Source organism: Bactrocera oleae, chromosome 5, assembly GCF_042242935.1.
Source record: "Bactrocera oleae isolate idBacOlea1 chromosome 5, idBacOlea1, whole genome shotgun sequence".
NCBI classification, from domain to species: Eukaryota; Metazoa; Arthropoda; class Insecta; order Diptera; family Tephritidae; genus Bactrocera; species Bactrocera oleae.
Genome location: NC_091539.1, coordinates 62920539 through 62948441, shown reverse-complemented (window position 1 = coordinate 62948441; position 27903 = coordinate 62920539). Strand labels below are relative to the sequence as shown.

Sequence of the window (27903 nt, the reverse complement as noted above, 5' to 3'; positions counted from 1 at the left end):
CTTTTGATATGGTGATGTCGTTTTTGCCGCCGCGGTCGGCGATAAAATTGGAAATAGCTCTATCTCAATAATCGTCATGGTGGCGAAATTCGCCGCCGTCGCGTATTGTGTACATCTTCATATACAATCGTGTGTTCTTGTTACCGACGGCTTCGCCGAGTACGACGAATATTCGTTGTCGCCCGTATTGTGTTTAAGCTATTATAGAGCTGGCGAAAGTAATCGCCGATAAAGATAACGTTTTCGAAAATTTCCGCTTGCAGATACATATCAACGAACGCACTTACATACATACACAAATACAAGTATGTGTAATTTCTTTCTTGATTAATCAGTGTACATACATTCATATGTAGTAGATATGCAGACGTGCTTCACATTGTGTACAGCGTAGATTTTTTGTAACCGAAAATTGTTGCAATAAAATCGAAATCGATGTCACAATAACAGTGCGAACAGCTGTTTACTGAGTGAATAACAAGAAAAGGCGTTAACTTCGGCTGCACCGAAGTTATTTAAAGTTATTTTACCCTTCACAGCTGCATTTTTATCACATAAAAGGTTATACAAATATATTTATCTTGAATTGATATCGGTCAGTTTGAGTAGCAGCTATATGCTATAGTTGTCCGATCTGAACAATTTCTTTGGAGATTGTACCGTTGCCTCGAACAATAATCCATACCAAATTTCATGAAGATAATTTGTCAAGTGAAAAAGTTTTCCACAAAACGCTCATTGCAGTTTATAAGATCACATATACGCTATTTCAAATAGCGTCCGTCGGTCTCACATTTTTTTCGAGATTTGAGTACTTAAGCAACAACAATAAACAACTCACAAGTAAATCCTAGTGGCAATAGACTCAACTGCATGTGCGTTGTAAAGCTCATAGCGTGGCGCCGTGTACGTACGACGTAGTGATATTCAAAATCCAAGCCATAGGTCCACAACGCCATCGCTATCATAATTGGCGGGATAAGCGGCAAAACTGGGAAGTACTTGGTGTGCAAGCAAAACACCAGCAATAAAGCAAGTCATCAACAACAAGCACACACACCCACAATTACAAAGGCATGCAGAACGCTCGCTGGCAATAAAGCGCGCGCTAGCCGGGCCTGTCGTCGGTTTGTTTGCGCGCCCGTTTGCTAAGTGCTTGCCGCCTATCGCTCGCTGGCTAGCCGGGCCTGCCTGCCCATCTGGCGCTAACGGCAGCGGCACATATAAAAACGCTGGCTGGGCGCACCGCCTTCGACATTCACTGGTAAGAAGCAAACCCAAGCAGCTGAGCGTGTCGTCGTCAGCGGACAAGTGTCACTAACGGAAGAAGAACAAGACAAGAGCAATTTAGCGGCAAATACACTCATATCTTCTACAACTACATACATACATATGTTAACGTAACAGTGTGTGAAAATTACGCGAGTCACTTTGACGACTTCGGTGCAACGGCAATTTTGTAAAATCAGTTGTTGACAGGCTGTGAGCGCGTTAACAGCAATTTATTTTGTTTGGAAGTAAAATCAAGTGTTTTGTATTGAATTTATTAAGTGTTTTCGTAAAAGTTTTGAATTAAGTGAAAAAGTTCCTTAAAAATGTCTTTCACACGCGAACAACTGGAATCGGCGATGAGCGAGAAGTTGTCCAAGTCGGACACTATCAAATTGCGGAACAAACATATCGGGTAAGAACGAAAAAATTTTGAAAGTAAAAAATGTATGTTATAATTTTCTACTTAGAATTTATTATTTTGAATAATTTTTTATCATTATTAAATTTGTTATTAATATCAGTGTTCAAGTGATTACAATTAATTAATTTTAAGAAAAATATTTATAATTAAATGTCTAAAATTAAAAAAAAAAATTAATTTTTTAACTCAATACTCGGTTTTTTTTCTAAAAAAGTTAATTATGTCATTAAACTTTGTGCATAAAAAATTAATTTAATTAAAATAAATATATTTAAAAAAAAATTTTTTTAATCTAAAGAATTATTTTGATAAAAAAAATTAATTTTGAAATGTTTTTCAAATATAATATGTATAATAAAAATTTTTTAGAAAAATAATTGAGATATTTTGACTTACTTTTCATTCCAATTTAAATTTATGAAAAAATATAAATAAATATTTTAATTTTGAAAGAAAAATATTTTAATACAAAAAAGTTAGTTTAAAAAATGTTTTATAAAATATCTTTTTAAGAAAAATAATTAAAATATTTTTACTAAATTTTCATTCTTATTATAATTAATGAAAGCATGTTCAAAATATTTTACTTTTTTTAAGAAAATTTTTTCAATCCAAAGCGAACTTTTAAAATTTTTTTAGATTAATAATTGTAATATTTTTAACCTAATTTTCATTAAATTCAAAATTTAGTTTCACAAAAACCTGCGCTTCAAATCATTTTTGTTCAAAAATTTTGAAATTTTTAATGAATAATGATAAATTAGAAAAATGTTTTTTTTTATTATTTTTTGTTACAATTGAATTTTTTTAATGAATTTTAGATTTTAAATGTGAAAATTCACTTTACACTTATTATACAATAATATTTTTTATAATTTTTTGGCATAACATTTTTGTTACATTTTATATTTTATAATCATAGTTGTACATATGTATGTATATATTTTAGCTTCAAGTAAGATTAAAAAAAATTGGCTTTTATAATTTATATACATACATATGTACATTGGGGTGGAGCGAAACATTTTTTTTTGCTTAGCCTGAGGGTAAAATCTGTAGATTATAAAAAAGCAAATTTTTGGACAGAAAAAAATTTTTTTTAGCATCTAGAGGCGGCCTCAGTTTTAAATTAAATTTTGAGCTAAAATTTAGTGTAATTTTTGGTTCATTTTCATTTTTAAAAATTTAAAAATTTTTTTTTTAACAAATGATGTTCTTATAATTTAGGTAAACTTAATTTTTTTTATAATTTCTTATTTATTTACTTATTTTTAAAATATTTAAGTTTTATCAACTTCCTATTTCATTATTTAATTAAATTACACTTTTTGAACCTGCCGCTTAAAATATAATTACAATTAACCGCGGTATCCGTTTACTTTCATTAAAATGCAAAACGTTTTAAAAGCGAATTCGAAGAACTCTTATTTGTTGTCTACACTAAAACACAAAAGTTCAGGCAGACAAAAGTAAACAGCAAAGTAAATACATATAAACCTATACAGTTATGTTTGAAAGTGCTTTTTAAGTGCATAAGCATGACACTCACTTCGTACGCCGATTCGTGGCACAAGGTCGTTGCCTTGGCAATTTCATTATCAAGGTCACCGGCGGCGCCAAAAGTACTGCAAACGTCAAGTGGACGCACACTCACAGCTTGGCGACAAGCATCCTCCTCGAAGAAGGCACAAAAACAATCGAAAGTAATTTTTCAGCTAAGCTTTTGGCGGCATCCTTTGCGGCTAAGCTTATGTATAATATATTGTACTTGTATTATATTTGTAGATACTTATTTACTTACTCCTTTACAGTTGTTGAACTAAATGTTGGCATTGTGCATAATTCTTAGTAGCACTATAAAAGCTAAAAGCTTTTTAATTTTGCTTAAAAATTTTAATTTTTTAATTAAATTTTTTTTTAATTCCATATATTTTATAAAATTGCGGAAAATTGCAAAATACTAAAAAATTTATCTTTAGAATTAATCAATTCATATTTATTAAAATCAGATTTCGAAAACATAAATTTAAATTATTTACCCTCAAAAATTTCTTATATTAGAGTTTTTTTTGCAAAGTTCGGTTATAATAAATCCGATAATAAACATATCTTCTTTCAGAAAATAAAATTTTATTTGTTATAAATTTAGAAAATATTCATTGAATAATAATAACAAAGCTAATTTGGTACAGTGCTAACAAACAATATGCTTGGCTTATCAGCTATGTCGCATTATTTGTAGATGATAATAAACGGAATTGCGTCCAAAGCTTACGGCACATAAACGTAAATAATACAGGGGACCGTGCGGGTATTGCCCCCAGCAGAGAGCTTTAACAACAATGGCTGTTTCTATCAAGGCGCTTTCAAGTGCTTTAAAACAACACGTGATCGGTACACTTTTTAGTGCCATCAGCTATAATTAAAATATATATATACATATATATCCTTTATATTATTTTAAAAAAAATACATACATATGTATATATATGACTATGTATGCATATATTAGCGTATATAAGCTAAGTTATTTTAACTTCACAGAAGTATCTTTTCGATTGTTTAATATTTTTAATATAATATTTATAAAAATTATGTTATTCTTTATATTCTCTTAAACAATGCAACAGCCACAAATAATGTTTTTTTATTTTTTCTTGCTTTTCTATATATTTTCCAATAAATGACTGCATCGTTTTAAAAAATTGAAAAATAATTGAATTGAACGCCACTCAACACTAAAAAACTGTGAAACTACTTAATTTCGATAATTAACTATGCTCCATACAACAGCCAAGCTTGCCAACTATTCTATCGTTCTGACCCGTTGAAAATTGTACGTGGTCAGGGTCAGTACATGTTCGATGAGATGGGCAATCGCTATTTGGACTGCATCAATAATGTGGCGCACGGTAAGTTTTCAGCCGAAAATATTTGAAAATTATTAAATTAGTGTTGCAAATAAGATTACAAAATTACTGAAATTAAACAAATATGAATTAAGTCAAGTAGACCGGCAACTAGACACCAGTACCCTTACACAATAGAGATGTTAGACAATTTAAAATTATTGTGCTTATTAAACAATTTTTAATAATGAATTTTCTGTTTCTTGTTTTGCAAAAATTTACAATTTTCAACAAAAAAAAAATTAAACATATTGAAATTGGATTCTTTTTAAAATATTTTTTACAATTCAAACGCATAGATTACCTCGTATTTAATTTATAATTTTAAACTCGAAGCATGCCTTTGAACGTTTTAATCATTATTAACTGCCGAACAGACTGATATGTTTTTTAGATAGGCTTATCAAGCAATATATCATCAATTTAAATGAAAAGAAAATTAAATTGCGATTATTTGTCTAATTTTTGGCCTTTATCACTTGGTGATCACTCATTGCTTTTATTGAGATTAAATTTGATTGAACTATTTTTAAATTTTTTACGAATCTAATAACACGATTCTATGAAGTGAAGTGTCTACTTTATTATTGTAAGCAAACTATTTTTGTTTTCTTATAAATAATAATAATACAATTTGGTTGATTACGCGTCAGGGTTTATTTTTGATTGGCTTTATTATATGAGTATTTTGAAAACAAAAGCTGATCTTTGATTGACCGCAGAATTATTGTTGAGTTTTAATACATATTTTTTTCATTTAGTTTTGATTCATATAAAATTAAAATTTAGTAGCACGTTTACGAACAATGATCTCTGCTAAAAATCTTTTACATTCTCTCTTGGAGAAACAAAATTTTGACCAAGAAAATTTAATATTGATCTTCAGAAGATCGGTTTTCTGCAATCGAATATACCTTATATGTATATGGTATATGAAAATATTTTATATATAGTATATTTATTATTAATATCGATCGAGATCACCTAAAATCGCTATAAAACTTATTTTTTAGGTTTTGAATAATATATTTTTATATCACATAGATGGGAAAATTTTTATAAAAATATTTCAGAATAAAAATATAATAGTATTTTTGACTACGTGATGTCAGCAATTTCATTAGCTAGCCTCTTCAACAATGCATTTGATCCTCGGATTAACCTCAATTCTTAACTACTCGCAACAAAATCCCAATCACAGCCATCTCAGGTCAAAAATTGCCGGATTTATGCTTAACATGCAGTCAATAAACCGACATACATACATACATACAAATAGAAGCCAAATAAAGCTTGTTATCGTTTTTTTGTTAAATAATTGGTATAAATGCTATAAATTTTTCAGGTGCTAATGGCATATCATTGCTCAAAGTCACTTTGATTCAAGGTCTTTGTGGTGCAGAAGCACCCAATCTGCAACTATTCATTTAAATATATACATATGTATGTACGAAATTGTATGCGTATGAGCGCCTCATATTTCTTAGGGGCTTGACACCTGGCAATTGACCAAGAAAACTGCGCATCTGGCTGCAGTGTACCTATTTTGATTTGATAAGATTTGATAAACAAGTGGCAGCTTGTGTAGATGTTTACAGATCGTGCATTTTAAATCTAAAGTGCAAACAAACAAACACAAAAACAATGCAGTGTGGGATAATAGATATTACTTCAGCTGTGCATGCAGTTTTTTCCTAATGTAAGAACACTTTAAATTTTCGTTGAAAATATTTTAAAAAAAATTTTGAAAAGAACAGCAAAAATATCGCTAAAGTAGTTAACATATTTTTCCACTCCAGAATAAAAGCGACATTGTCTTCCGCAGTTACTATATTGTTCGCTTCTGCACGTTTTTATTCCACTTACACACATACATATGTATGTATAAGTTCATATAGCACGTGTGTGCAAATTTATCAAACTACAAAAATACCTGTTGTGTATCTTCCGTCCGTCTGCAAGTTCCCAGGTAACCCAGAACGCGATCAACACAGCTGTGGATCAACACTTTTTTGTTTTTATTTCGACTGACGCAACCACACATACTGTATATACATACTGTGTGCTGTAAAAAAGAATATCCGTAAACACATTTTCGGCGTGTCAACGCCCACACGCGAATTCTTTGCATGCGTTCACGCGATCGGTCGCTGAGGTGGCAACAAGTCTTTTGTTTCTGAGGTTTTTACAACTGTTACAAAATATATATATACATATGTACATACACATATCATTTTCATTTATCTATATACTACATAAGTGTCAAGTGTAAATATTCCTTTAAGATTGTTGTTGCTGCCGCAAATTATAATTTTTTTTTTGCTTACAAAAAATGGGTAATTTCCACTGTACAAATATTTATCAAAAAAATATCATAAAGCACACAAACAAATAATTGTTTTTATGTACATAGTTTTGTACACACATAGCGTGAAAATGTCTGGTGTGAATGGCCTTTAATAAATATTTGCTTAGCTTCATGCTTTGGTTTTGACTTTCGAGCTACTCTTTTTAAATCATTGCACTCATAATACAAACACAATACAAATTTTGTGATATTTATAAGTAATTGATATGAATTTGTGAAGCGTCCGTACAAATATATACTGTTTCGGTCAATATTGATATGCTCGTTTGGTATAATTCCACTGTGAAGCAGTCGAACAACAAACGACGGGCGAGCGATCACGTGCTTTGACCGATTCATTGAGTGGTTCTGTGTTTATCTAAATTTATTTACACGTGTTGTAAAAGTATGTACAATATATAAGTATGTAGAAAAGGAGGCATGCAAATATGTATCTCAACTCTATCTAAATACAGCAAATTTATGACAATAAGAGCCGTTTTCTCAATGTCCGGTTAAGCGCTTAACCAGAACTTTAACGGCAACATGTTTAAAAATGGTTTAATTAATGTGTGGTTAGCAACTGACTCTCAGTTAAGTTCTTGTAAGCTTTGACAAGTGAAGGTGCCTTGGTTAGTGTCTAACAAGAACATGAAATGACAGCTGGCAGCTGTAAAAGCTATAAGAAAAATCAGCTGCATAGACGGCGTTTAGACGGGGACACTTTTGTCGCTCGTTATCATTACATATCATACATATTTGCATTCATATATGCATATTACATACAAAAAAGGTGTAATAACATTTAAATATCTTTCAACATCACTTTCAACTTCAACTTTCAACTTATAAAATGTTGAAACCTTGCTTACAGAAAAAGTAAATTTAGTAAAAAAATATGCATTATACTTAATACACAATTTACAATAAGTACTTAACTGATTTTCTCCTTAAATAATTTTTTTTTTGTAACACTAGGGAATTGTTGCTTTTAAACACTTTTTGTCAATTATTTTCAATTTTAAAAGTCATTTGTTAGAAAAAAATCTAAGTTTTTCGATTGATAAAGTGAAAACTAAATTTTTTAGATGTTTAATAATGATATTATTTTAAAAATTAAAACAAATACAATTAAATAAATAATAATTACATTTAATTAAAATTACATTAAATTAAAATTTATTAAATAAAGTTATTTCATATTTTACAATTGTACAATTTGCTAATTGATTACATTAAGCCGCAGTCTCAATTACCTCTTGTAGCAGAAAATCAGAATGTTTTGTGATTTTGCCGCAAGCAGTGTCAGCTTGCGACTTTAAATTTTGAGCGAATGATAATTCCTTTTTATGGGGATGCCAAAATTGATTATTCTGCTTTGTTTTTGTCAGGAACCAGATTGCATTTAAATTGGTTGTTTTGACAGGAGCACCCAACAGATTCGTTGTGACTTAATCTTCGATTCAAAATTTAGTTGTCTTTCATTCTATTTACACGAAATATTTCGCAAACGAATTCAAAACACTTTTTGAACACTTCTTAAACACTAATTGTTTAAGCAAAATTAGTACATTTGAACGAAATACAAAAGGCAGTGAGTTAATTAACAATTTAATTGCCTTAGCTGATTGCCCTGCTTGATCTTTGGCTATGATAATAATAGTTGTTTTTCTAATTTATAGTGAGCTAGTAAAGTTATTTAGAGAATTTGATAATACATATCAATTTGATATTTTAAGTGCTCTAACTCGCGCTTTTTCTTTTACGTAACAGATTTTTTGATTCTAAAAATAAATAATATAAATGTCTCTTGCAAAAAAATGCAAATAAATTTTTTACAAAAATATTTGTGGAAATATTTTTATATTTTAAATTAAATAATAATACACACTTGTGGCATAAGTATTTACGTACATGTGTAACTAATTGATTCAAATACGCAAAGCAGATCTCTAAAAATGTACGTCAATGACAATAAAAATAATATAGTGGCACGCCGTGAATCTGAAGGATTCTACGCAATCAGAATCAGAATATATCAGAACATGCCGTTTATCTACAATTTATTTTTATGAGCAAACTCATGGAAATTTTAAAAATAGCGCAAATAAATGCTGCGACTTATCAATTTAAGTGCGAAGTAATCACGTTTCGCATTTCACAAGGGTCACAACTGGTAGTTAGAACAGAGTGAAAACAATAAAACAATTGCGTTCTAATAAAAGCGACTGGAGTGCCTCAAATATACTTAAGTACATATGGCATAAATATTTCCTTATCAAAAAACAAATATGAGCTTTTAACAGACAACCTCAAATAAAATATTAGTGCCACTAAATTGAACTAGCTAGGCGAGCAGTAGGCACGAGCACTGACCGTCGCGACACACACCTACTACATATACATACATAGATACAGATGTATGTATGTAACATTAATTATATGCTAGGCAAGCATGTGCGCCACTTACACGCTTCGTAATCGCGTGTGGTTCACGTGAAGAGCGCGTTGTTGTCGCCGAAGTGACCCTCCAGTCGTTTAAGCACTTTTAGAGGGGTGGGTCCAACAGACATCTGTTGTAAATATCATATATGTATACATATATTTCAATGTAATCGCGTCAAATTCACTGAAACTTGTTTGCTGTAAGCGCCGAAGCGGTTGAAATGTGGGCCAACAGCGGCGCTGGAAACGATTACGGCGAGTAGAAGGTCGTTTATTAGCACGATCGCAGCGCTCAGCTGTGAGCTCGTGTGTATAGCGTATATTAGGCATATATAGGTTTGTAGTTATGTGCCCGCGCATAAATGCATTTTAATTTGCACGCTTGAGTTCACCTTTATTTACAGTTAGCAAATTTATATGATCACCGTTCGCCTTGAGTGCTAAAATTAAGTACAACAACATCTCTTGAGCTTTATCATTTGACAGACTTATGTTAGAATTTATCAATATGTACATACATACATTTATAAGGCGATAATGGCGAGCTAGTACAATGAGTTTAAGACACACACACACCCACACACAATTGTAGATATTTATATTTGCACTGCGCCAGCCTTTCTTCACGTGATCAAGCGTTCAATTCGCACTTGGGTTATCAACCGTTGCTTGCGTTTGGCGCTTTGTGTTGGCGTGATATCTCTAATCGACATTTGTAAGTGCAATTGCTGACTGAGATTGCAGCTGTCGGGACCAATTCTAAAACGTTACGCAATGCAATACAGACCATACTTTATAAACCATTTATTAGGCTAATTAGTTAGGGTTAATAAATAAAAATATACATTTATTATCGATTTGCGTCAACAGCTGATTAAAATGTTGTGAAGGCGCGCTTATAAATAGCAAAGTAGGTGTGGGGAAGCAAGCAATTATGGGTAAATGATTTTCAGGTAGACCTTACCTTCATTGATTGTTTAAAAAAGGATTAAAATTGAAAATTGAAACTAAAATAAATATGAAATAATAGAAAATGGCAGCTTATTTCGAAAATACCCTGGTTAAAAGAGAAAAAGATACCAGATTACTGGTGGTTGGACTTGAGTTACATGTAGGCTCATATATAGGCTAGTTATTCGCTTTGAAGACAAAGTATGGCAGCTATATGCTATGGTGGTCCAATATTGGTTTTGGTACAGTTTTGACAAATGAGCAGCTTCTTGAGGAGAAAAGAACGTGTGTTAAATTTCAGATCGATATCTCAAAAAATAAGGGACCAGTTCCCGTATATACTGAATGTTGGTCAGGGCTACCATAAATTGACTCAGCTTGTTATGCCAATCATTTATTTACAGTGCCTTAAAAAATAACGGTTTCCCTTGCGTGATCAATTCGGGGAAATCGTTTTTCCAAATGGACTATTAAAAAACCTGCAAATAGAAAAGTATTTTAATACGAGTTGTACATTTGTGAAGAGGTGGTTTGACCATTATAAATAAACTGGAAACGTAGATGACAAGCCAGGAAGAGAGAGAAATCACGTGACATCTAAAATTGAGGACAAAGTTATTGTTGTCTTATTTGGGAAGAAACCACTACTTAGACGAAGAGAAGCTAAAACAAATTTGTTTAAAAATTCCTTATTTAATAAATCTATTTAGCGTGAAATAGTCTTTAGAAATTTCCATTAAATAACAGCTGATAGTAAAATTAGCTTAACAGTCTGTTTGAAAAGTAAGCAAACAAATGTAAACAGTGCAAACACTCACAATTGTGCAAATTACAAATCGTCTATTACAAACACATATTACGAAAACAAATCAACTAGAGTATTATTTACGAGTTTAAGTAGTTCGAAAACATTTGTACAACTATTTATACAAATGTATGTACATATGCTTTAAGCTTATCAGTCGTTTAATATTTCCACACGAGATGTTCACATGTTTTCTGAAGTCCGCAACCGGCAGCGACAGCGCCACTAGAAAACACGCGAGTCAAAGCGTTCATACGAAAAGCACACGAGTGCGTTGCTCGGCATGACTCGTGGGGCGCTGAACGCTATGCCCCGCTACAAGTAGCTACGGGAATCCATACAGTGATGGGCGGGGTAATTGAAAGTGAATTTTGCTTGTATGGAGTGAGTGTGCGATTTGAGAATGAGATAGGCAGAAAAGTGCGGCGACAATGGGGGCCCGCGCATAGATCGCAGCGCTCATGATCGGTCGATGCAGAATACATTTTGCTAAAAATAAAATATTATAAATAAAAAAAATCCATGTAATAGGGAGAACTTTTTCAGATTTGGAAAATTTTCTTGTTTGCTTTCATGCGATCCGAGCGTTTGAGTGACCAAGCGATCGTGGCTGTGCGCATAGCATGTGCTGCTGAGCATTTATTTGTTGTTATTCAGCGCTGTTTATTTATTAACTTAATTAAGTTGTTGTTATCATCAACACGGCGGGGTATTGGCGGGAAAGAGGCGAACTCAACTGTGTGCGCTTGGAAAAATACTTGACGTAAATAAATATTTGAAAATCGTGTGCAGCAAATTGATAATGGCGATCGCATGCTTTTCTTACGCTAGCACGTTCTAGGGGTTATTAGAAGAGGTATTATTGATACAGCTGTTCAAAGGTCCTCAGATATTATTGTTTTCAAACTGTAGTAAGTTATGATATCATATGTAACATATGTATGTACGAGTATATGAAGCTGATATGGAAGGTTACTAGTAATAGTTATAAAAGCTAAAAATGGTAAAGTGGGTCTTTACACACTGGGTTGTTGGTTATGGAAAATTGAAAATAATTTTTAATATTGTTATTGAAATTTTTTAATCGAAAATATGTGGTATATAAAACGCCCTCTAATTTTCTTTTTAAATTTAATTGATAAAATTTTGAAACAAGTGGCAACTATGCTAATTTTTTTCAAATTGTTTTCTTTTTAGTTTGATACGTATGTACATAAGTATGTACATTATAAAAATTTGCTTATCCTATAAATTTTATTAAATTAAATTTTTAAATAGGTGGTAGCACTCCTCAAAAATTTTTTTGAAATATACCTTTTTTAACGTCTATAGTTTGGTTAAAATAAATATTTGTATTATATATTTGATTGAATTAAAACAAAAGATATTTCCAATTGAAACCTCTTAAGCTTGATACCCATAGGTTCCTCATTATATCATCGTAAAATTTTTTCCACCCAAAATTTTCCAACAGGTAGCAACGCTTAATTTTTTTGTTTTAAAATTTTCGAGTGTACACCAAGATAATAATACCTAAACTTATTTATTTATAAATTTTAGTAGAATTTACATTTAAGAAACTTAGATTACTTCAAGACATTTAATAATCCTACATACTCCTCTCTTCTCTCTTTCATTCCAGTCGGCCATTGCCATCCGAAAGTTGTACGCGCTGGCAGCCTACAAATGGCCACAATCTCGACGAATAATCGTTTTCTACACGACGAGCTCGTGCAATGCGCTAAACTGTTGACCAGCAAAATGCCCGGCGATCTGTCGGTCTGTTTCTTTGTCAACTCCGGCTCGGAGGCTAACGATTTGGCTTTGCGTTTGGCGCGCAACTACACCAAACGACGGGATGTAATCACGCTCGATCAGTAAGTTTGGAAAAAGTAAAGAAAATATTTCATAATTTTACTAAATTTATATTCCTTTTCCCTCCAGTGCCTACCATGGCCACTTGACCGCTGTTATGGAGGTCTCACCGTATAAATTCAACCAACCTGGCGGTGAACCAAAACCCGATTATGTGCACGTTGCGCCCTGCCCCGACGTCTATCGCGGCAAATACGTCGACAAAGAGCATCCCGGCGCCGATATGGCTGAACTCTATTGCGCACCCATTGTGGAGGTCTGCAAGAAATTGCAAGCGCAAGGTAAAGGTGTAGCCGCCTTCATCGCCGAAAGCTTACAGAGCTGCGGCGGTCAAATCATACCACCAGCTGGTTATTTCCGTGCGGTCTACGATGCTGTGCATGACGCCGGCGGTCTCACCATCGCCGATGAAGTGCAAGTCGGCTTTGGACGTGTTGGCACACATTATTGGGCTTTTGAGATGCAAGATGTTGTGCCCGATATCGTAACGGTCGCCAAGCCAATGGGTAATGGTCACCCAGTTGGCGCTGTGGTCACCACACCAGAGATAGCGCATGCATTCTACGCCACCGGTGTGGCCTACTTCAACACCTATGGTGGTAATCCGGTCTCTTGTGCCATAGCTAACGCTGTAATGCGCGTCATCGAGGAGGAGGGTCTGCAGGAGAATGCACGCAGTGTCGGTGATTATTTGCTGAATAAATGTCTCGAATTTAGCAAAGAGTTCGACATCATCGGTGATGTGCGTGGCGTGGGACTCTTTGTGGGCATTGAATTGGTGAAGAATCGTGAAACTCGCGAACCGGACACCAAGTCTGCGCATTGGGTTGTCAATCGCATGAAGTCGCTACATAAGGTGCTTGTCTCCTCCGACGGCCCCAATGACAATGTGATCAAGCTAAAGCCACCCATGTGTTTCAATCAGGAGAATGCCGATCAATTTCTGCAAGCTTTCCGCGAATGTTTGGCCATGCTCGTGAAGGAGGGCAGTGATGTGCCATTCATGGTCGGCGCTGATGCCGAGAAGAACACGAGCACGATGTTTGAGAGTCGTCAAAGACTCATTAAATCGTCATAAAAGCTTGCTTGTGGGGTTTTCTTCTTAAGAAAAGTGGGGTAGTCAGTTAAGAGTTTTAGTGGAGAAGAGTGTGCTTGTTTGTCTTCTAATATATAGTATAGTTATTTAGCCAGATCAATATTGGTGCCATAGTTTAAGTGTAGATTCTGTGTAGAATTATGAATATTCAAAATTTTTAAAATATTTAGTTATATAACTGTAAGTATTGATATATATATATACTGATATATAATATAACTTGTCTTATATTATATATAATATAATAGTATTGTAAGCATGTATTAAATATTTAATTAAAGTATAATATTTATAAAAAAAGTAGTTAATCGTATATATAAAGAAAATTGTTCAAAGAGTTGAAAAATAATTCAAAAATATGTAAGATTTTTATTGGAAAAAAATATATACTTATACATATATATCTATATTACAAATTAAATATTTCAAAAAATTAACAAATTTATATTACTAATAAAACTCGTAATATTTTCAATTAAAATTGCATTCCAGCAAAAAGTAGTTATTAGAAAATTTTTGCGTTTTACTGCTATTTTATTTATATTTTTTTTTCATTTTACATTTTCGAAACTTGTTTTCCAAAAGACATTTCAGGGACAGCGAATATTTTTTCAAAAACACAACAAACAACAACAAAAGAGTTCATAAATTATTTTAAAGCAAATTTAAAGCGAACAACCAACCAACCAACAGTTATGTGCACCTAATCGTATGAAATTGACTGTTGTATTTTTGCTATGACTAATAATTTGTACTAATTAGGCTGAGCGATTAATATTCTTACAAAAATAACAAGCATAGAAAGCTTAGCAAAAAATATTTACAAACTACATTTTTTACAAAAATAAATACAAATAAATACAATAATAACATGCAAAAAGTATATGTGGATAACAGTATGGTAACTGAATAATTCAAAATCGCTTGTAGATTCTGCAAGAAAATCCAGAAAAAACATTATAAAAAATTAAAATAGAAATATTTTGAGACAGTTGGCGAATGCTCCGTTTATCTAGGCGACAAGTTCTGCTGTGGCATCATCATCACCATGCTGAACTCGGACTGTACCAGCGGTGGCGTAAAAAGGTTCTCGCTCCATTTGGACGCTGGGCGTTCGTTGAGGTAGCGGAAACCCTTCTGTTTCGGCGGTTGGCTGGATGAAAAAATGAAAAAAAAAAAATGTTGATGGAAGAAACTTTTTTCTAGAAATTTCGTGAATATTTCATTCTAACCACTACTGAAAACCACTATTAAAAGTCAATGCCACTATATATTTATTAAAAACATCTTCAAAAAATGTATTCGAAAATTATTTTCAATTTTGGACCAACTAATGTTGGCTACAATCAGCACTAAGAGAAGCTACTATAGTTGTCGTAAGTAATTTGGGAGTTCAGATTTTTGAGGTAAATATTAATGAATGTCAGTTCTTGCTAGCTCCCTCTGTTGTAAACGTAACACTTGTTTCAACAGCTAAGCGTTAATGGGAGAAAGTTGGTTGTAAAAGTCTGCTCAGTCTTTCGATCTTATGTGACGTATATTGAAAGACTGAGCCGTTGGTAAGACGGAGCCTAAATCGTCTACCCTAGTAGAAAACATTTTGCAATACATGTGCTAAAATGTTGTCTCAGCTTGCTCAATGACATATGGTCTGACTGATTGCCAGAGTCTATGTGGAACTAACATTCAAGTATAAGCTTTGGGTTATACCGAAAGAATATGTGGAAAATAAATATAAGTACTATATTCTTTAAAATGCAAAGTGTAATCCTCTTTTTATCGATCGGCTTTATAAAAATATTATAACCTGTTCTATCAATGAAGAGTTCTATAATATCTAAGCAGGTTTTGTACCCTTGAGATCGAATCATGAGGCAAAAGGACGATTTTTGCGTTACTCCAAATGAGCTGGTTCTTTGGAAATTTAGATACATAGGCATAAATATCAGTTTTTAGTCTCCACTCACCGCTGCCGCTTCGAGAAGTATTTCCGCACCCGATGGCGAACTGTTCCCGCTTTTGCGCAAAAATCGATAAATCGGCGGAACGTATTGCCGTTTCTCGTGCCCTCCATCCGCGCCGAAGCCCTGAATGTCTCCCTCAAAAGAGGCGGTTGTGCTGCTGATGCCGCTTTGCTGCTGCACGCTGCCTGTAGATTTTCCACTGCCGCCAGTGAATGCAGATAGTGGATTCTGGAAATGCAGGTTGATATTGAAATCGCGATGACCCTGAGAGAAGCGACGATAGTACAAGTACCCAAAACCAGCGCACAGCATGGCCAATAGTAAAAACACCAAAATAATTGTAACTGCGGTATGCGTAGACGAAGTGTGCTCCTCGGCGTGTGAACTATAGTCGAGCAGGGCGCTGGATACGATCTCATTTGTATACTCTTTCGCACAGCGCACATGTTCGCTCACAATATTATCGCCACACATACACTCATAACCGTAGTCGGCTTGTACGCACAATCCATGACATTTAGCCATGTTGCAGGGATTTATAGCATGCGGTTGACGTGTAGCGCCATCGACAACAACATCTTCAGCATTCAGTATATTCAAATTGAACGCTTTACAGTCATATACACCGAAGAGTTGACAATTCACCGCCTCCTTCGAACCGATGTTTACTATGTAAGCTTGATTTTCATAGACCGTCAAACCGGATGGATGCATGATGACATTGCCCTTCTGAATGATTGTACGTGGCATATGTTTGCTGCCGGTCTTGTAATCCAATGCTTGCAATGTCTTTGTATGCATGTCAACAAAGTAGAGTTGACGTTTGTAGGGATCGCAAGCTAGGGCGGTGATGTAGCCACCCTTTTTAAGTAACAGCGTCACAGTTTGCTTGCCATCTAAGTGGGACATCATGAGCAACGAAGTGGGTGCGCTAAATGCTTGTGCACGTACAGTCACGTAGAAGAGACGACGACTCAGCGCGTCAACAGTGAGCGCCCGTATGGTTTCGCGTGGATTGGCATGTGCTATGAGTCCGCACATTTTGGCGCTGAAGGAACACACCTTTATGCCGTATTGCGATCCACGCGTGATGACATACACGTTATCTGTGGGATGGTAAAGGAAAGTGTGAAAATGTTACGTATTCTTAGTACCTACCTAATATATTGCTCACCTGTTATCCAGTCAACGGCAACTTTTGTGGGTGTCGGCACATATAGGCCAGCCATAACCACACCTTTCTCCATATCCACTTTGTACAACACATCCTCGACATCGGTGGTGAAGTAAGCTATACGTTTGTGCACATTCAAATCGAAGCCGGCGATCTTCGAGTCGTTCACCGCCCAAGCGACGCGCAATGTGATGGGCTGTTCTGTCATGCTACGCACTTCGTTATATGTAGTGAACATGAGTGATGTCTGACTTTCGATGGATTTGCAGGTGGTCTTGTCGGGTCGCAACATAAAGTCCGGATAGCATTTGCAATGGTATGAGCCGAGCGTATTCTCACATAGCTGCGCGCATGGCTCACCATCTTCACACTCGTTAATATCCAAGCACGTGCGCTGATCTGTATCTAAGCGATAACCGGGAAAGCAGGAACATACTGCACCCATCGGCGTCGGACGGCATTTGTGTGAACAAATCGGCCGATTAGACACAGCACTGCAGGCGGTATCACAGAGTGGTCCTTCATCGGCACCCGAGTCACAGTCTTCGAAAGCATTACAAACACGTGACATTTCGACACATTGTCCATCTCGGCAGTCATACATGTTCGGTCCACATGCACGTTCATTCAGTTTGCTCATTGTCGAACCAAACCCGGTGGTAGTATTTTTATAATGTTCACAGTTCATTTCGTCTGAGCCGTCAGCGCAGTCTTTGTCGCGATCACAACGGAATTCCATACGTATACATTCGTCGTTGGACTTGCATTGGAATTCGTATATGCTACAAACTACTCCACACTTTTCCTCATCCTCACCGCGTGGACATTCGGTAGTGCCATTGCAACGACTGCTTAACTCAAGACAAATACTCGTATCGCTCGGACATTGGTACATTGGGTGGTTTGGTGTGCCACAGGTGAAATTACGCTGCTTGCCAGTCACGAAGTCACAATTCAATTCATCCGAATAGTCACCACAGTCATTGTGTCCATCGCAAACGAGTCGTCGATCGATGCATTGACCCAACATACATTTGTGCATAGCGGCGGGGCATTCTTTAATGCCTAGAGCACAAGAGGAAATGGTGTAAAATTATGGACAAATTCGACATTGAAAGAGCATAGAGGCTAATTCTCCTACTGAGGACGAATTATACTTTCAAAATTGCATTTAGCTAAATCCGACTTAACAAAAATTTTCGATATCTCGATCCAATGATTAAACACAATCTTTGTACTTACCACATTTTTCGTGCTCATCCGAAGCGTCTGTGCAATCTAGTTTTCCATCACATTCCCAGCTTTGAGCAATGCAGGTGCCCGAGTTGCACTGGAACATATTCGCTGGACATACCGGTAGATCCCCAGTCGTTTGCATGGGATTCGATTTGCAGTTCAACTCATCCGAGCGATCGCCGCAATCATCGAAGCCATCGCACATAACGCTCTGATCCACGCAATTGCCATTATCGCAAGCATGCTGATGTTCATGGCAACGTTTGTCCTTATCTGCAAAGAGACGAAAATGGGAATTTTATTGCTGGTAATCTGCTGAGCGAGCACCTTTCAAAAGTACCTACCGAATTTTTCACAATGCATTTCATCCGATTCATCACGACAGTTTTTAGTGCCGTCGCAACGACGTTCCATACTAATGCACTGTGTACCATCATGACAAGCGAAATCGCCAATGGAACAAACCACTTTGCGATATTTAGTGCTACCTGCATCACAACCCAACTCATCTGAACCATCCGGACAGTCCTTGCGTCCATTACAACGTCGCGATTGTGTCAAGCACTCGCCCGAATGACAGCGGAATTCACAGTCCAGCGCCTCTATACAGCTAGTGTTGGTCATATCGCGGAAGACCAAACCTGCCGGACATAAACATGCACTGACATACTTTGTAGCGGTCACACAAACATGCGAACATCCGCCATTATTATGCTGACACGGATGATCCAGCATTGAGGCCGGTCGACTAGCTAATAGCGGTATGCGCGTGGGTAATACGTGTGTATAAGCCGGTCGGGTTACTTGAATTTCGATGAGCTTCAGCGCGCCCATATTATTTTTGGACGTCCAATGTATTGCCGACGAACGTAACTCCGTCCAAAAGAGGTCATCTTCTACTAAAGCCAGTGAGTAGGGACGTTTAAGCAGTGTACGAAATGTGATGTCATGCAGACTGCGGTAGTCGGTATAGGAGATGCGACCCAACTCGCTATCGGACCAGTAAAGCCTTTTCGTTTCGAAATCTGTGGTAAACTTGAAATCATCATCGCCGAGCTCGTCCTCAAATGCGTGGGTATGCGGACCGCGACCATCCAGCGGCAATTGATCGATGTGTACATACCTACGCGTGCGTAACGCGACAAACATGATGCTGGAAGAGAAGATAGAATTAAATTAATTATATTATATATTGTTCTCTTCTAAATAAATTTCAGGCTAAGCACGTAATGGAGCTAAAAGCAGAGTCGTGATGAGATTACATTTATATGTTAGATGAATACTTTGTTCGAATCCCCACGGTGGGATGCTGAGGTATGTGTAAAGCCTTGGAGAACTTACCCCTCCTCTGGTATCACAGCTAGCGCTATTGGGACTTGCAAGCCGGCGAAAAAGCTGACCATTGCACGTTGATGTGTCTGCAGAGAGTATACTTCCACCACATGACGTTCAGCATCGGCCCAGTATACATTGTGTGACAAGTGATCTGCGGGTGGAAAGGTATAGATATAAGTCTCTAAGATTCTCTAACTCTACAGATACTCACCAAAACCAATGGATGTTATGTTTCCGATGTTCTCTTTCGTCAGCACTGATATGTTGTTGGTCAACAAATCAAACTGATAGATGGTGTGATGCACATTATCTGCTATAATAATCTTCTCATTGACATTATTGTACGCCATCTCGCTGATATAGATCGGTAACTGGTGAGTCTGTAGTATAGTATGGCGGCCAAACTTCGTATGCTCCATTTCGAGCAAAGAATTCATCACACCAATGAAGAGACGTTGTTTCTGGTGTATCTTCATGCAACGCGAATGATCGGCACCCAATTGCATGCCATCGGGGCAGGCGCACGTTGCGCTCTCGTTTTCAGCGAGCAAACACAGATGAGAGCAATGAAGACGCATGCATGCATGATCGATCTTCGGCTGTTTGGCGCTGTGATAAATGTGCAACGCGTAGATGGTACGATCCTTGGTAACCACTTGATGCCCCTTGCCGGTGAACTTATTGCACTTATGTACACTTTTCGTACCCCAATCCGACCAATATAAGTTGTCTTCAAAGACTGCTAAACCATAAGGATGTTTCATTATACCGTCGAGTATGCGACGCCTATCGGTGCCATCGGACCGCGTACTCTCCATGGTCGCCAACTTGGCATCCACCCAGTAGATACGATTATTATGCATATCTAAGGCGATGCCGTTGGGCCAGTGTATGTTCTCGGTGACTAGTGGCAGTGAGTTGCTACCATCCATTGATGCGCGCGCTATCATCGGCTTCAGACCCCAATCCGTCCAGAACATTTGTCCACGCTGCGGCCAGAGCGCTATACCGCGCGGTTGATGCACATCGACGGTGACGAGCGCCGCACAATAGAGACCATCATTGGTACAGACCGCAATGTGATGCATCGTGTTGTCCGAGAAGTAAATATTGTCTATGGAACATACAAGGCGTGTTTTAGAGATGTAAATATATATAATATATATATGAAGGAGAAGTAGTGCGGCGAGAATGGGGGTCGTCTAGATTGCGTACAAGTATGAATTAGATGAGCTTTGGTTTCGACAAAACAATTGAAAGTCGAGAATTTATCAAAATATATGGAGTTGCCAAGGAGGCTTCTGGTTTGGAACCGTGGTTTCGTGACATAAAAAACGAAAACTATCGATACTATGATCACAATTACCTAATGAACCTTTCGGGGTTTCTATTGCGGTCGACTAATTTATAAAACCATTACAAGAAGTTGGTAACTTACTAAAGACTAAGGTGTAGCCACAGACCGTGTGAAGGAACTACATGTTTGCCTAAAACTAGTCGAAACATATGAAATTGGAATTATATTTCTTTTAGTTTTGTCAAAGATACCTTCTAAATATTTTTCTTTTGTATAGGGTATATAGGGCATTGGCAAGCAATATTAAGCACTTACTCCTTCTGCTTTACCCACCTGTCAGCCAATCGACCGCCAAGTCTTCTGGTGCATCCAAGCCCGCAGTGAGTAGAATCTCCTGATTTGTCCCATCGGCGTTCGCCTTCACAATACTCTCCGCCTCATTCTGTATATTCGTCCAATATATACTTTGACCATCAAAGGATACACCGATCACTTTGGTCAAATTCTTTGCCACCGCATATACTAATTTATCGCGTAAATGTACACCCATTACAGCCATTTGTGTCGTGTAGAGCAGCAATGGGTCGCCACCGTACGCCACACAGGTGTGATTATCCGCCTTCAGCACATAACCCACATCACAGGTGCAATGATATGAGCCGCGCATATTCTGACAACCCTGTGAGCACAAGCCATGGATCTCCAGACATTCATCGATATCTCTACATGCGTTCTCTAGCATTGACATGCGATAACCCTTGGGACAAATGCATTGAGCACCCTGTTCAGGTAGCATTTTACAGATCGCTGCTGGCGGGCAAGCTTTCGTGCTACAATTGTTGCTGGTGGATGAGCAAAGAGGCGACTCATCACTGCCGTCCGCGCAGTCCATCTTGCCATTGCAGGCTGCATCGATGTTTAAGCAGCTGGAATTGTCACGGCATAGGAAGCTACCCTGCTCCAATGTGCAGTTCACGCCTAGATTACACGATGTTTATATGTACCAACTATATTAGAATATAAGAAAAGCTGTGTCTTACCGCACTTGCGTTCATCACTGCCATCACCGCAATCATCAACGCCATCGCAGACCCATTTCTTGCTCTCCAAACATTTCTTATTATCGCAAAAGAAGCCTTGGCAACTTTTTCTGGCACGCTCACAGCCATCCTCCTCATCGGAACGATCGTGACAGTCGCTCTTGCCGTCGCACATAAAGTCCAGCGGTATGCAAGTTTTATCCGTGTGACAAGTGTACTCGAAGGCGCTGCAGTTCCTTTTCGTATACCAACCGCCAGTGCCGATATCGCCGCTCTTTGCAATATCCTTTCCACCGCCGCTGCCCCAGGAACTAGACGAGCTAACGCAGTCCAATTCATCTTCGCCACCCGGACAATTCTCGATACCGTTACAAATTAATTCTGACGACAGGCAGGGTCCATTGGGCTTGGCGCACTGAAACCAATCCGGCTTGCGGCACATCTTCATTTCTGTAGAGAGGGTAGAGTTCGGAAAGTTAGTGTAACAATTTACTGTATTTAAATATGGTCGCTGTCACTTTAGTCGAGTGTTTACCACAGTTCATTTCGTCCGAGTGGTCCGGACAATCATGACGTCCATCACACATCTTCTCCTGTAAGATGCAACTTCCGTCGCGGCACTCGAAGTGATCGGCGTCGCAAATTTGGAAGGCTGAGACACGTGCGAAAAATGGCGGCATGAAAATTAATATGACCACAACAACAATGACGGCGCAGTTAGACGCTGCGACGCTTGGCTGTAGCTTCTTGTGCACATTTTGTAACGGTAAATGAAAGGCTTTTGCCCTAAAGCATAGGATAATAAAGTGTGAAAGGTGATTAAAAAATGGGAAAGAAAGAAGGTGATTTGAAAAGGAAAGGCTGACTGAGTAGCTTATAATAGAAGAATGGTGGAAGAAGAGCAAAAAGCAGTAAGCGAACGAGCTCACATGGAAAATTTCTGGTTTCATGAAAAAGTGAGGTTAGTCAATGAGACATTGAAATAATTTCAGTAATTTTGATTTTAATTTATAATTTTTTTGTTTGCTTGACAAAAATATGTTTTATAAAAAATTCTTGCTTATTACATTTAATACAAATTTATTGAAAACTTACATTGATTGCCTTGAAAACGAACGATTTAAACACGCAGCTTTACTAAGCCGCGAATTAACACACTTTACTTCTATTTTAATAAATATTTTTTTTAATATTTTAATTTTGTTTTTCAGTCACTTTTATATTTTATTTACATTTATAAAACAAATTTTGAATTTTTACAAATATTTAGAACACAAATTTTACACTTAACACGTTTTCGTTCGGATCGACACAATTATTGCCGCGCATTAGCGCGTTAATGCCGAAATTGACTAAAGATCATTGATCGCTACCAAAGTGCCGCTGACTGGCATACCAAGGCATTGGCGCGAAAGTCTACATAAGAACCGTTATTTATGAGTTGTGTTAAATAGTTTAGTGCAGATATATATTTTTGTTATATTGTTTAATATGTTTTAAAAAAAGTTTTCATTTTCAAAATTTAATACCAAATCAATGCTAATAATTTTACAGTAATTACTGTTTTATAAAGTTCTCAAATATGTTAACAACAATATAAACATATATAAAAATATAAATTCATAGAATTGGGAAAAGAACAACAATAAAACATGATATTAAAAATGTTTATCATATAGTTAATTATATTTTTTATGATTAACTACTTTACCGGATGTGAATACAGCGTGCCATCTGCTGTACACCAGCTATGATTGTTAGAAATACTTTGAAAGATTTACGGCGTCATCTAGCGGCTAATAGGAACACGAAAATACATTGTTTCGATTTTTTGAGAAAAAAAAACAAGTAAAACGTTAACTTCCCTTGCACCTACATGCTTTACATATACAAAAGGTTCTATACAAAAATTGTATTTTGATCGGCTCGTTTGTATGGTAACTATATGTTATAATGCTCCGATCAGATCAATTTCGATTGTACCCTTGTCTTGGCCAATAAGCCATAAACACTTGATAAAGTAGGGTCTCTAAGGCCATTGCAACATTTACAATGTTACGAAAGTAGTCATTTCTGAAATCTGAAAATTAAAACAAAAAAAAATTTTTACTCAGTGCAAAAGGATATGCTGGATTTTCGTTATTCATTGTCGTCGAAGACAAAGGTCTTTCCAGTGTCACCGGTTAAACTTTTATTAACTCCCATGAACACATATGCTTAGCAGTATTTGGACCATCTTTATGCAGAATTTTGCAAATTTATTGCTTGCAACTCTGCCATTTTTTACACTTCGCAAAGTTATTAAAAAAGGCGAAAAGTATTTCGCTGTCCGGTCTGTCTAGAAAGGACGGCTAAGCTTGCTCGAAGGTGGGCAAGTAAGTTAGATAATATTATTCGAAGCCTTGCATATTTTGTCAAATAACTTGCTTGCTTAGATCGCAGATCACTATTTAGAAACCAATATCGTGCACGTGCGCACAAGCCTACGGACACCAATATCAATAACTTTAAAAATATTCAATCTGCTCAGCTATTTGGCTTGATTCAATACCTCGAAAAACATATTTTCGCACAAAATCGCAATTTATTTTCAACGCGCATTATAACAATGAAATTAGCAAAATAAGCTATCGACCGCAGCTTCCTTATTGCCAGCCAAGTAATTTAGTACACGTAAATGCAATCGTTTCGACTTTGATTACCCCCGTTTAATCAAAGAGCGATAATAGCGAAATTCAAAAGCGTGTTATTTGAAAAATGCTTGTTGTCTTTTTGGTCGATAGTATTTTATTAGCTGATATTATTACAATAGTTTATTTTAATTTTAATTTAATTTCCCTTTGATTCCTTTTTTAATAGTGCAAGTTTTATAGTGGCTCTCGCATACCTTTTACCTCTTTGTATCTTAATTCTTACGTCTCCAGACATCTTCAATGGACATTGTTTATATTCACTTTGTCGCTGAGTTTTCATAAAGAAAATGTTATTGAGATACATATGTGGTTATTCTAGAGTCATAATCGGTTTAATGAGTTGTTGCTGTTATTTCTCTTTATTTCCGTTTATTAAATTCAACACAGAACATCGGTCGGTTTGAAATTTTAGTTTTGTGTCAGATAAAGTAAAATAGTAAATAGCAAGCAATTCAGTTGACTTCGCATCGTTTTAGTCGCCACATTGCTAGACACTTCTTAGAATAACTGTTATAGATAAAGGTTTATGTATGTTAAAATAAAAGTTCATCGTTTAATATAATTGACAACATGAGTCGGACTTTAGCCTTTTCCTGGGCGTTATTCTAGAATACATCTATACCATATGGTAGACGAAAGGTCATATTCAACATTCCTGTTTCACAAAGAACTTGCAACTATTCCAAGAAAACTTCGTGGGCAGATTACAATTCATCAAATCCTGCCCTTGGAAATTGGCAGAAAACAGATATTAACCACGCCTATCTACCATATAACGGACTTGTGCAAAAAGTTCCATTAGTGCTTGAATAAATGACCAATATTTTCGTTACCAAGTCAGTCATATGCACTGATATCATTATATTTGATAATTGGAGGCTTGAAAAGTTTTAATTTTTTAGTGAGAATTAATTTCGCTCATTTTTAAACTGTCTAACAAAGATGTCATGGAAATTTTATTTACCGAATTAGACAAAGATTGGTCGAGTGACTTCTGAGCTTTGATATGTCATTTAAAAGTGGGCGGTGTTACTCCCATTGCTCCATGTTAATGTAGATAAACTAAATAAAAGATGTTGGAGTTTTGAAAAGTCTAATTTTTACGGCTTGAACTACACTTTATGGCTCCTGATATCATTATTCGGTTTGGATCGGATTGTCGAATCGTTCAGGTAAGTCAGTTCAGCAGCTAAATTTTATGTAGATTAAGATTCCGTTTTTTATTTTGTTTCAGGTAGCATGGCTTCCAAGAAACAGAGTCTTAAATCGAGGCGTTTTTGAAAAAGGTGTCTCCGAATATTTTCTTAGTAGCCGCAATTTTGAAACAAAATGTCAATATTTTTTTACACTCAAATACTTGCTTAATAAAGTCTCAAAGAGAAAAATTCAATTATTTTTTCCTTACTTTCAAAATAAATTATCAAAGTTAGCCATTTTTGAACGCACTAGATAGGTCTTGCTTCTTAATATTAAATAGTAGAGAATTTTGAAATTATATCCGAAGGTCTTACATATATCGAGACCAGAGTTCGGTTAAGGTATAAACTTTTTTTGAAGAATTTCCAGATTCCTATCCATATGGAACGCTTTTGGAAACACTGCCTTTAGCCGGAGACAACCCTGAGTCCTCTTGTCATCTATAGATCATCTTATAGCTTAAGATCACCTCAAAATCATATAGTTTTGGTATATCAGGCTTTATATATAAATAATTCTTATTTTTGTTGTTAAATATTAAGCAAAAGTTCCTAAAACTAATGACAACTTTATAATATTGAATACGACAAAGTATATACATACATATACATGTATATAGATATAATATTATATATAAATATTAGTATGTATGTACGTGCTGGATTACTATAAGTATGAAAACTTAATTAGAATTCGCAAGATTTGCTATTAAGGTTGCTACAAATCCGAAATGTGATGTCTAAATGAAAATCCGTCACTTTTGGTACGCTGCACATATACTCATATGTACATATATGTTTATGGTATTAAAGAACAGCTACTGACCTCTTCTTCCACGCCAAGCGCCACAAGGGCAACAAGTGCTTCACTCGCCGCACAAAAGTTATGTTATTTCGGCTTTTATTACAATTACACACTCACACACACACATGTATATATGTACATACATACATAGGAGTACACCGATTATTTTTCTATTGTTTTCAGCTTAGCTGATTTAATTGGCGGTCAAGACATGTGAAAAGAGCTTAAATTGGAGAATAGTAAAAAAATAATAAAAATTAATAGATAAAAAATAAAATAAGAAGATTTTGTGCTCCACAGTTAAAACTGTAAGTAATGCATTTACTAATTCGCATATTACCATTACTGACCCTCTTAATAATTACAGCTACTCTTCATAACAATGACACGCTGAAAATACCCGAAATCGCCTAAGCACATATACAAACATATATTATTTATTTATAACATGAATATACATACATTAAAGTCTTAAGTGTTTGCTTATGTGACTAAAGGAAGGAGCCTTGGCTGTGTTAACCAGAACTTAACTGACAGACAGATGGTTGTTAACCAGACAGACATTGAGAAAACGGCCCTAAGTAGTTTTAATTGAATTAAGACTTAAACTTTTTTGTCTTCGGTCTTTGAAATGTGACTAATAGCAAGTGTGTATGTATATTTGTAGATAAATATATTAAGTTCAAGCATAATTATTATTAAGTACGTATAATAATGGTACAATAGAATCATATCAATATAGCAGTACGCGTTTATGTATGTATGTAGAATAACACTCGTTAGTACCAGTAAGAAAGTAAAGACATTCTTCGGTTATACAATAATTAAAAAAAAAAACAACAGCATTTTAAACTACAACTATTACCTTGAACGGGATATACATATGTTTGCCGTGAAGTTTGTAACACCCAGAAAATTAATTTAAAGACTCTATAAAATCTATATATATAAATGATCAGCATGAGGGGCTTAGTCGATTTTGCCTTGTCCGTCTGTCTGTCCGTCCGTCTGTCTGTATATACACTAACTAGTCCTTCACTTT

General features: G+C 35.9%; 2 protein-coding genes and 1 long non-coding RNA gene across 5 annotated transcripts; 1 reads left to right on the top strand and 2 right to left on the bottom strand.

Annotated features, from left to right (window-relative positions):
• Nucleotides 1-1195: 1195 nt before the first annotated feature.
• Nucleotides 1196-14951, top strand: LOC106615905 (alanine--glyoxylate aminotransferase 2-like). The gene is made up of 4 exons (XM_014232294.3): nt 1196-1684; nt 4487-4605; nt 12793-13027; nt 13095-14951. Exons 1-4 carry the CDS (start codon nt 1596-1598, stop codon nt 14101-14103), a joined length of 1452 nt encoding a protein of 483 aa, XP_014087769.2. The 5' UTR covers nt 1196-1595; the 3' UTR covers nt 14104-14951.
• LOC118682097 (uncharacterized) lies at nt 3802-6749 on the bottom strand. 2 transcript variants are annotated; one of them, XR_004977762.2, is made up of 2 exons: nt 6536-6749; nt 3802-4109 (listed from the first exon to the last, which is right to left on the bottom strand). It is a non-coding gene; the product is annotated as an uncharacterized lncRNA (long non-coding RNA). The 2 variants fall into 2 exon arrangements; XR_004977761.2 differs by lacking the exon at nt 6536-6749 and adding an exon at nt 4171-4488.
• Nucleotides 14621-23545, bottom strand: yl (Putative vitellogenin receptor yl). 2 transcript variants are annotated; one of them, XM_014232277.3, is made up of 12 exons: nt 23263-23545; nt 22703-22953; nt 22168-22617; nt 21461-22105; nt 20042-20944; nt 19837-19981; nt 18840-19648; nt 18502-18768; nt 17260-18324; nt 16378-17191; nt 16089-16313; nt 14621-15274 (listed from the first exon to the last, which is right to left on the bottom strand). In XM_014232277.3, coding segments are annotated over exons 1-12 (5721 nt in total). In that variant the 5' UTR covers nt 23265-23545; the 3' UTR covers nt 14621-15129. The 2 variants fall into 2 exon arrangements, with proteins under 2 accessions (XP_014087752.2, XP_014087751.2); XM_014232276.3 differs by having other exon boundaries at nt 16089-17191.
• Between the last annotated feature and the right edge of the window lie 4358 nt (nt 23546-27903).